Genomic DNA, 11431 nt, shown 5'->3' with positions numbered 1-11431 from the left:
AAGAAAGATAAAATGTTCGGGTGAGGACTGTGTGCGACCTGTTGTAGGCACTGTGTGGCTGTGTAGTGTGGCCGGCGCTGATGAGCCGCGCGCGGGCGCGTGCTGCAGATCACGGAGACGTACGCGTTCCTGCCGCGCGAGGCGGTCACGCGCTTCCTGCTGGGCTGCACCGACTGCCAGCGGCGGCCGCGCTCGCCGTCGCCCGCCGCCTCGGCGCCCGTGTCGTCGCCGCTGCCGCCGCCGCTGCCCGCCGGCTCTCCCGCGCCCGCCGCCACGCCGGCCACCACGCCGCCCCCGCCGCCCTCGCCGTCGCCCTCACCGTCGCCCTCCGCCGCCGCGCCGCCCTTCGTGCTGCCGCTGGCGCTGCGCGGCGCCGCGGGGGCCGCCGACCCGCCGCCCCCGCCGCCCCGCATCGACTTCAGCATGCCCATCACCACCACCTACCTCAAGCACATGCGCTCGCTCGGCTACAGCGACGAGGACGCCCTCCGGATCGACGTCGACGTAAGTACACTCACTCTCTCCTGTTTCCGCCTTCACCTTTTTACCGATAGACAGAGTAACGCTGCTACCGTCTGTGTTTCCGGAACAAGCTTCCACCTTAATAAACACAGGAGTCGACTACTGGCGGCATTGCGACCATTGTAACTAATGCACAGAACACAGCCACTTGTCGCGTATTTTTATTTATATTGACGGGTTTCGCTCGTCAGACTCGAGCATCACCTGGTTTGGAAATTACTGTTTACAGGAGATTAAGGAGAAATACTAAATACTTTAGACTGAATTTTCTCATTCCGGGAAGACCAAAGATGCTCTCTGTTTAATTTGCTAAAAACATTCAACAGCCTAGGGTGCATAAATACGTCTTTATTTAAGAAACCGGTTTTGACAGACTTTTAGTTATTACAGACCTTTTATACACTACTGGCCATTAAAATTGCTACACCAAGAAGAAATATATTATACTAGAGCTGACATGTGGATTACATTTTCACGCAATTTAGGTGCGTAGATCCTGAGAAATCAGTACCCAGAACAACCACCTCTGGCCGTAATAACTGCCTTGGTACGCTTGGGCTTTGAGTCAAACCGAGCTTGGATGGCGTGTACAAGTAGAGCTGCCGATGCAGCTTCAACATGATACCACAGTTCATCAAGACTAGTGACTGGCGTATTGTGACGAGCCAGTTGCTCCGCCACCATTGACCAGACGTTTTCAATTGGTGACATATCTGGAGAATGTGCTGCCCAGCGCAGCAGTCGAACATTTTCTGTATCCAGAAAAGTCCGTACAGAACATGCATTATCCTGCTGAAATGTAGTGTTTCGCAGCGATCGAATGAAGGGTAGAGTCACGGGTCGTAACACATCTGAAATGTAACGTCCACTGCTCGAATTGCCGTCAATGCGAACAAGAGGTGACAGACGTGTAACAAATGGCACCGCATACCATCACGGCGGGTGATACGCCAGTATGGCGATGACGAATACACGCTTCCAATGTGCGTTCACCGCGATGTCGCCAACACGGATGCGACCATCATGATTCTGTAAACAGAACCTGGATTCATCCGAAAAAATGACGTTTTGCCATTCGTGCACCCAGGTTCGTCGTTCAGTACACCAGCGCAGGCGCTCCTGTCTGTGATGCAGCGTCTCGGAGCATGATAGTCCATGCTGCAGCAAACGTCGTCGAACTGTTCGTGCAGATGGTTGTTGTCCTGCAAATATCCCCATCTGTTGACTCAGGGATCGAGACGTGGCTGCACGATCCGTTACAACCATGCCGATAAGATGCCTGTCATCTCGACTGCTAGTGATACGAGGCCGTTGGGATCGAGCACGGTGTTCCGTATTACCCTCGTGAACCCACCGATTCCATATTCTGCTAACAGTCATTGGATATCGACCAATGCGAGCAGCAATGTCGCGATACGATAAACCGCAATCGCGATCGGCTGCGACCCGACCTGTATCAAAGTCGTAAACGTGATGGTACGCATTTCTCCTCCTTACACGAGGCATCACAACAACGTTTCACCAGGCAACGCCGATCTACTGTTGTTTGTGTATGAGAAATCGGTTGGAAACTTTCCTCATGGCAGCACGTTGTAGGTGTCGCCACCGGCGCCACCTTGTGTGAATGCTCTGAAAAGCTAATAATTTGCATATCACAGCATCTTCTTCCTGTCGGTTAAATATCGCGTCTGTAGCACGTCATCTTCGTGGTGTAGCAATCTTAATGGCCAGTAGTGTAATTTGCTGATGTTTGTTCACATAACATACTGGCGTGCTGTCCAACGTAAAATGAACACATAACAAAAAGATTGTTTAAGACCTGAAGATATAGCAAAATTTGTCGAAACAGATTGTCTTAAATAAATAAATAAATATTTATGCGATTTAGACAGCTGAAAATCAATAATCAATAATCAAATAAAACAGTCCGTTTGAGTCCATTTTTTACTTGTTACAGGAATACAGCAGGTTACAGTTTGTATACCTGTCGCTATGGGTTTATTTATCGACTGCCATTTTTGTTTTAAAATTCAAGTTCTGCCTAAGTTTAAACGACTGGATTTCTTAACTATGTGATTGTGGTTTGTTGGACAGTTACACAGTGTCGTTCAAGCGTATTGCACGTATTTACAAACGCTCAATATGCCGATGTGGTACTTGCGTTTCGGCTTTGTAGTGGAAATGCTACTTGTGCAGTATACCTTAGATGATTTCCTAACTGAAGAGTCCAGATTCAGCAGTGTTTACACGTCTTTTAATTAAACTACGTGTAACTGATACAATGCCTTCAGCCGTATTTCATCAGAATGTGGACAAATGAATGAAGTAGAGGACATTTTTAAAGTATAAGAATATGGCAGATATTAAATATTCACAGCTTGTACGTGTGTCATTTACACCGGATTCAACAACTTCTACATAGATATGAAGGTGGACGACTCGAATTTAGTGTTCGGGTGATTGCAAATCGACGCGTAATCCCTCAGTACTGTCTGTTGATGAAGCAATCTTTACTTGTGGCGTTATCGGTACCACTGGTAAATCGCATCGGTGGCGCGACGAAAACCAACATGTATTTATGCAGACATTTTCAGGAATGCTTCTCGGGAAAGATGACAGTCAGTTGATTCGTCCTGTTGTCTTACCATGTCCCCTTCCAGGATCCCGTTATCTATTCTTGAAAACGAGCTTCCTGCGTAGTTGGAAGAGTTTCCTTTAGATAGAAGGATGCGTATGATCTACCAGCATGACGGGGCCCCTACATATGCTAGGCGTAAGGTAACACAACATCGAAAACTAAGGGAAGATAGGTCAATCCGGAACGGTCAGGTTTCTTAACCAGTAAAGACCCCGGCTCTTGCGCCTTTAGATCTTTGCCTGTGAGGATGGTTAAAAGTACAGTCTTCAAAGAAAAAGTAAGCGAACTGATCGTTCCGATTATGAATAGTGGTGCCTCCAAAAAAGAGGTTACATGTGGTGTTGTCAAGAATATTCGAAAGTTTGTTGAAGTCCGAGGTGCAATTTATGAAAATGAACTTTGAACTAAAATATTTTCCTTTGCTTAGCACCTTCTGTATGTGTGGTTTGGATTACGTTCTAAAAACTGCATCCCTGTACCTAGTAAAAAGTTGGACTCACGTTATATGAACGATTTCCTATTTCTCCTGAAAAAACCTGTATAACAACAGCATCACACAAACTCAATCACAAAAAATCGTCTTACTTACATTCATTGCCCTAGTGACGACACGTTTCACTTTAAAAGCAGCGCTCGGGACCACCTCAACACAAAGTAGTGGAAGTTGGATCCGCCTTGTTTATTGTAAACCAGGTGGTCAGATGTATCATCCAAAGCACAACTGCTAAAGTTACCATTGGAAAAGTAAGAACATATCAATGTACAAAAGTGAAGAGTTCTTACATCACGTGAACCTCGTTCATACTGGACTAATGCATGCAAATATACAAGCTAGCACAGTTATCAGACACGCTACGAGCTCTTCCGATCCCACCCACATATTTTGTGAGCATTCTTAGTAGAAAGTTTATTTTATTTTCATAATTGTTTAAACGGGAAATGAGATTCATTAATAAAAACAGAATAAGAAGTGTAAAATCATATAGTTCACAAATAAAATACTAACTTGCGGCCAGAAGGTATAAATGACCACGAAGCAAGAGGTGCTTCTTTTACGTACTTCTATTCATGTTCATCTGACAACGACAGGACTATATTGCTCCCATGAACAATAAACCAAAGGGAGCTTGCCGTTTAGTACGATAATGTCTCGAATACTAAGACGCCGCCAGTTTCAAGAAAAAAAAACACAACTCTTGCCCCACTTAAGATTGGGAACACATTTTAACACTTATTGTTTCAGAAATATTTTCAATAGTAGTTTTAGTTTAGTAGTACTGCGTACATAGTATGTTGTGTGCTGCTATACTTTGCAGATCTCACCCGTCTCCAGCAGGTAAGTAACTGCCGTCTTGCATCACAGTCTTGTTTACTGCCTGAATTCAAAGGTTATCATCTAGCAAAAGTACTCCACTCGTTCTCATTACTCATCAATGATTCATTATAGAGAGAGCAGCACTAAGAAACTCTTCGCTGGTGACTCTGGTGTTCGCGAGAGAACATCGTCACTGGATAATTACAAGGAAATGCAGTACGTCTCTTGTACATTGTATAATAGGTTCTCTCGAATGTGGACGAACTGATAAAAATGAAGTATCTCTGTAATATCATATCACTGCATTCGTTGTTACCTTCTGGTGACAGCCATCTCGTTTAAATACCTAGAAACACTATGAAAAGGCAAGAAATGGTACGAATAATTTCAGAAGAACGCAAACCCAAGTTTTGAATTTATTTAAAGGACGCTGAGAAAAGTGCATGAGGCAAAGAAACGGCACGCAAGACTCTGGTATGACCTGTTATAAAGTACCACCTCATTGTTTGAGATCAATCAAGGCTGCCAGAAGACGTGAAAGGAATTCAGTCATGCTTTTAGGACCACAGCAGATTGGCACTGTCCATACGAAAGAGTAACATAAGCTCTCGGTAAAAAATTACCTGGTATTAACAGGAAGACACGCGACATTCTTTCTCGCTAATTCTTGGAGGATAAAATTCAAGGACCGGTTTCGATTTACCACGGTGCACTTAACACCATCATATACGTAATGTGAGGACAATGAGAATTATATAAGAGTAATTCAGTCGCACACTGAGGTATGTGCTCATTTCTTCTATTCTACATAAGAGGACGGGACGGAACAGAGTGTGACTAATATTGGTATTCTTCGTTCGTTCATTGGACATTAGCTTGAAGAGTATGAATGTAGTTGTCATGTATGCATGGCGTTCAGACATAAACTAATACAACACGATCGTCGAAACCAGTGTGTCTGGTGTGTTTGTGTTTTTATAACTGGAAAAATGCTCTCGTTAAAGTACTTTTTAATTTTTTTAAATTGGTAGCATATTTGCGATGGGGCGTACTCGTATAAGAACAACAAGAAAGGTAGATATTTACTTGAGGAGATGATGGTAGAGAATTTAAAAAAAAAAACTACGTTTGCGAGATACCACGGCCCATGTATTACCGAAATGAAATCAGTGCATTACTTCAACGTCACATATCGACTGCCCGCAATAGAGACACTACCGAGCCGAGTTCTATGACAGGCACAAAGTTCTGTATCGCACCAAGAAAAACACAGATACTACTGGTCAAGCAGATCGCGTACAGAACATTTTTAGTATAGTGGAAATCGGTTTGTGCGGTGAAACAGACTTCGATAAACTGAAGTCCACCATCGTTTGTCATGTGGGACACAATCGCTTGCGTCTACCACGTTATAGTCTGCAAGTTCTGTTCTGCGACATAGTTCCCATTTTTTACCAAATCCACTTTCTACACATTTCACCTTCCTACATCTGTAATATTCCATCTACCCACGAGCTTCTCTGCTGGTAGGAGCAATAATTTATTAAAAATACGACCGGTTTGGGCCTCTGGTAGTAGGCTATCTTCAGATAATGTGCCAAACGTCTGATTATGATGACGCTTGGAACAGCTGTGCTGATCCCAGTCGCAAAATATTTTTAATAAATGACTGTGCGAGCAAGACTGTTTTTTATAGTGTTATCCATAATGCTGTATTTCCAACTTAAAATTCTGACTTTCATTGAACCTCTGGTGAACTTACTTTTAAGACTTCCAGAACAATTACATAAGTCAGAAGACACATCAAGCAAGTGGTTTTTCTGCGTCCTTACAGTCACGATAAGAGTAATACTTCTTGAAGGCGATGACAGCTCATAGACAAGACGTTCTGATGTGTCCAACTTTTAGACTGAATTAAATGAAGTGTAACAGGAAAGATTTGTGAAAATAGAATAGAAGAAGGCGACTTGAGCGACGTTTAGGTGTTACTTAGAAATAACCATGCCTTTGTGCTCACAAGCTTTCCACGCAGAAAACGTCCAGATGTTTCAACGCGCAGGACACTAATTCTAACTTGAAGAGCTGGTAGTCCGACGCATGTTGTAAACCTCTGCTTAGGCGCAGTTTACCCTTTAATGAGTGTCACTATAGCGGCGACAAACCGTCACATCTGTTCGCCTGCTTTAACTTCCTTTGATGCTGTACAGAACAACATGTCACCAGCGGAACGACTCGGGCTTCAGTTTACGAATCCCTCTTTGGTGGAGTTAACAATATTTCTCTTTTGCTCTTCGAAGAGATCTAGCTGAAACCAGAGGTGCTTTGTATTTTAATCTTTTCATCAGATGAAAGCTGAAAGCATTGCGAATCTGAGAATTCAGCAGGGAGAAAAAAAAATTCATTGTTACATGAGCGGCTATTGGCTGACCTACCAGCACACACTTGTCAGCTGTATTAAGTAGTAACTCTTTAATTAACCTGCAGTTCCTGCTACCAAATTTATGATTTAAGCCATTTTTAGCTTTTGGCACTACTTTAGGTAATTCACTGGAAACCTATTTTTTACTGACACGATTCACATCATTTTATCGTAACTGCGGCATTTGTTTCACAGAAGAGTTCTAGTATTTTTAATTCTTATTTCTTTTTCTTCTTCTCCTTGTCGTTAACTTCATGGAGCAGTCTGTTCGTTCTCCACTGAAGCCATCTTTTCCTCAGTCTTCCTGTATCTCTCTTTTCTATTGGTCTGTATTTGATTACTTGTGTAATGTGGGGTCCTGCCAATGCGTCGCTTATAGGGTACCTATAGGATGCTGCGTTCTCGGAATGCTATACAACAATTCAAGCGAGCCGGATTAATAGTCTTTACTACAAATAAAGAAAACTCACAATACTTGACTTTTAATCTACAACGGTGTCGCAAGCGATGGGCAACATACAAGCAATCAAAGTCCTTTTCTGTTTACAAGGTCCATGTAAGCAATTGAGATGGATCACACGTCACTGCTATCGCAGTGCTCTCTCCTAGTACTGTGCGTATACTGTCTGGCCGAGGTTGGCAGTAGCGGTGCTTATATTCGGCTAGAGGGCGAGAACAGTAGCAGTTAGACTTATGTACTCGGATTCCGAGTACATAAGCGCTCCTGTCTTGTTTAATATCCAGCGCGTTCTGAATATCTACATTATTCCATGACTTATTCAGTTTTCAAATTTATACTGACTTTTTGATCACCCGGTATTTTAATATTTCACTATGCACTTGACAATGGCCATAAATCCGAAAACATGATTGTGCAAAATAAATGAACCAGTCAAATAGTGGAAATTTTTTTCTGAAAAAAGACGATAAAATGCCTCGCCTAAATTGTAAAAGACGTGACGCACTGTACGCAGTGCATCCTGTAAGGAGTGAGCAAAGACGAGACAGGCCTGCACGCAGGAATCGTGCAGCTTGGCACGCCGTGGCCGACCCCGGTGTAGTAACATCAATTGGGCTACATGCAGCGTGCCCACGGGCTTCGAGGTGTTTGCATTGTACACGCGTGTGCTGGCACCGCAGGAGCGCGTGTCGGATCGAATGCCAGGCTCGCCTTTCACGGTGCACGCGCAGAAGACAATGGCAGAGCCGTTCGGGTTGCAATTGCAGAGCTGTGTCCGGGGGCGCCTCGACGTCGAGTGCGGACACAGTGTACGCGGCGTGGTGTCGCGGGCACGAGGCGGTAGGCCCGAGGGCAGAGGTCGTCTGGCCAGCGTAGGGCTCCGCTCGACTCGGCTGCGCTGCTGCCGGAAGCGAGAGCGCCGCACAAAGGGCTCCGCGGACCTCGCAGGGCGAGCCCTTCTGACGCAGCGCAGCGCTGTCCGCAAACGCTGGAAAAAGACCAGCGGTGGCTCCTCATTAGGGCAGCCGTGGCCAGCGCTCATACGCCCCGTTAATGACAGCTTGCGCGCGCAAAATTGTTTATGGTAATTAGCGGGCTGGGGGAGGGAGGGTGGGGATGGTATGCCGGCGTCGGATTGCGTAGCGAACGCGCTGCATCCCCCCCCCCCCCCCCACTCCCTGGCCAACCACCCCACTCCTCCTCCTACCCTCCCCCACCCTCTGTAATAAATGCAGTTTCGGAGGCGGCCGGCAGCTGGCAGCCAGCGCAGTTGGCGCAATGCAGCGTGATGCCAAACCGTATGCATTTACATTAATTCTCTGCGCACGGCCCCGTACCAGTGTGCGTGAGTGCGTGTGTGTCTGGAGCGGGAGTGGGAAGCTGTACAGCAGTTTTATGCCTTAAAGTGATCTCCATTTCGATTGTTGACACGAGCGAGGGTAGAATATTGCACGTATTGCTTGCAGTGGAAGCAGATTGACGTGCCGAGTGACAAGTCGAAGCTGTTCTCTCTTGTGAGTGTAGACATCCGCGGCTGTTGTCGTTTTCAGTAAAATTTTTCCTACTACAAGATTATATAGTCATGTCGTTACTGTGACCAACAACTCTTCTTTGTAATGCCCAACAGATATAAAATATACAGGGTGTTTCAAAGTCCACGCATCACTCGTCATGGTGTGACAGATCACGTCATGGGAAACAATTTATGCTAGAGACAAAATTTAAAATATAAACTTTCACAGCCGGAATTGTCACAATTAATAAAATATTCCAGGCTATTATGCTGTGGTTGAAGAGATTTCACTTTAAAACCCCCAAAATGTTCGCTGACGTTTCGCGGAGACACTAGGTGTCGTTTAGAATTCGCCGGCCCGAATATTGCCGAGTTTGTACCGAATACTCTGCAGAAGTTTCGCTGGGAAGTCCTTACACATCCTCCACAAAGTCCCGATCTCTCTCCATGCGATTTCTGTATTTTTGGAGCCCTCGAAAAAGACATTCGTGCCCTCGATTCGCTTCAGACGAGGAGAAGACGCCTGTGTACAATAATGATCCCGTAGGCAATTGTAAACGTCTTCCCATGGAGGAATGACAGCCTTCTTCCACAGTGCGGTAAATATATTAACAGTTACACCGATTACTTTTGAAATAATAAACAGTTTACTTACTACGTCTGTAAAAACGGAACTCTTAAAGAATAGCTTTAGTGTCCGTCTGTCTGATGACTGTCTGTTTGTCCGACTGATACATTTTCTCAGGAACTGGTTCATAAAAATTTTAAGCTTCTAAGTCAATGCAATCAAATGATACGGTCATGCATGCGATATATTTTGATACTCGAAAACTAACTCATCAAAATCTATAGGGTACTTCCCGTCGACGTAGAACAATGAAATTTGGCAAGAAATAAAGTTTCACAGTACTACTAAAGTAAAAAAATCTGAGTATTCTTTAATTGTAATTTCATCACTTAATAACATTTTATGCCGTTAGAATATACTTTGCATTATCATCCGTCAAACACAATAGACGAACGTTCCCGCACACAAACGTGAAATGTAAGTTCTCACATTTTAGTAAGTGAATAAAAAAAATATTTTATTAAATCTTCTGTATCTACATAAACTGAAGCACTTGCTCGCTTCGTCCGGGCTAGTCCGAGGAACTATAGTAGAGATTTTAATACGATCTTGGAATTCCTGGGACCGATATCTAGCAGTATCTACATCGAAATTAGGCAAAAATAGTTGAGATTCTCGGTTCCCAATATGGACCATATGCACGGCAGCCTCAGTACGCGAATCTTACTCGGACTTGGACGATTTCGTTTCATCTGTCTCGTTTTCACTTGACTACCCCTTATAGTAACGTCTGCTAATCAGGTGTGCTAGCTACACCAGTAAATTGTCAGAGCGACTTTCTACAAGAAAACTTTAAGAACGGGGGTCTGTGAGTGGAGAAAGATATGTTAGAAGCAAATGAGGCACTTTAATTTTGCTCGGCCTACCCATTTCATAAGGAGTAGCTGACTGGATTACAGGCAACACACAAAGCATAGGCGTACCACAGAGTACACTGGACTCGCATTCGGGAAGACGACGGTTCAATCCCGCGTCCGGCCATGCTGATTTAGGTTTTCCGTGATTTCCCTAAATCACTCCAGGCAAATGCCGAGATGGTTCCTCTGAAAGGGCGCCGCCGACTTCCTTCCCCATCCTTCCCTAATACGATGAGACCGATGACCACGCTGCCTGGTCTCCTTCCCCAACCAACCAACCAACCGTACCACAGAGTGGCTACGCTCTGTCGCCTCTCAGGGGCATAACATATACAGCTAGCAACAGTGAACATACTGTCTGTAACAAAAGGTGTTCCCCACGACGCAATCTATCACCCTTAGGCCCTGCGTTTAGACCTAACGAGGTCAAAGAAAAGTGTTTTACAGAAATGAATAATGTACGCAGTGGTGACAGCACAGACGTTCTCGAACATGTTTGGGCGCTAAAAAGAAACAATGAAAATAATCGTTAAAAGGAAGAGGTGTTTCCATAAAAGTTGTATATGAATTTCTATAGTTTACTGTTAGAGCTTGAGATCCAGACGAGAAAATGCAAGCAACATTTCGGACACAGATGCAGTGGCTTTCCTCAGGGTGATACATTAAATTAGATAAAGGTAAAAGTTAAAGTCAGTGGCAGAAGCCTGTCACCGGGATGCTGGTCTAATTGCAGGCAGAGTGCAGAGTTTATTCGTCACGGCACTAGGAAGGGGAGGGCGCCGAGCCCATGTATGCAACTAATCGGCATTTGATGCAATTTTACTAACACAACTGGCCCTTTTCCGTCTTTATTTCTTGCATCTTGCGAGATTATGGTTTACAGCCTGGTTTCCTCACAACGAAGCTTTTAACTACATCGTATCAGACCATCAGGCCATAATTTGAATGCATTTCACTGCATGACTGTAGCTAATGATGATGTTTTTCAGTGCAAATTTAACTCTGTTTTACGATTTGTACACTCTGGCGATGGTTGTAGAAAGCATGCGAAACTAATCATCATGCTCTGTCTAATGAAA

At 44.5% G+C, this 11431-nt stretch overlaps 1 protein-coding gene across 1 annotated transcript in view; it reads left to right on the top strand.

Annotated features, from left to right (window-relative positions):
* Positions 1–309: 309 nt before the first annotated feature.
* Positions 310–11431, top strand: part of LOC126278173 (nucleolar protein 4-like) — a 688925-nt gene continuing 677803 nt past the window's right edge. The window contains exon 1 of the mRNA XM_049978069.1: positions 310–504. Within this exon, the coding sequence (XP_049834026.1) occupies positions 424–504 (81 nt within the window). The 5' untranslated portion in view covers positions 310–423. The remainder of the gene's footprint in view (positions 505–11431) is intronic.

The sequence above is a fragment of the Schistocerca gregaria genome, chromosome 6 (genome assembly GCF_023897955.1).
Source record: "Schistocerca gregaria isolate iqSchGreg1 chromosome 6, iqSchGreg1.2, whole genome shotgun sequence".
NCBI lineage: Eukaryota > Metazoa > Arthropoda > Insecta > Orthoptera > Acrididae > Schistocerca > Schistocerca gregaria.
This window is presented reverse-complemented; position numbering and strand designations above follow the sequence as displayed.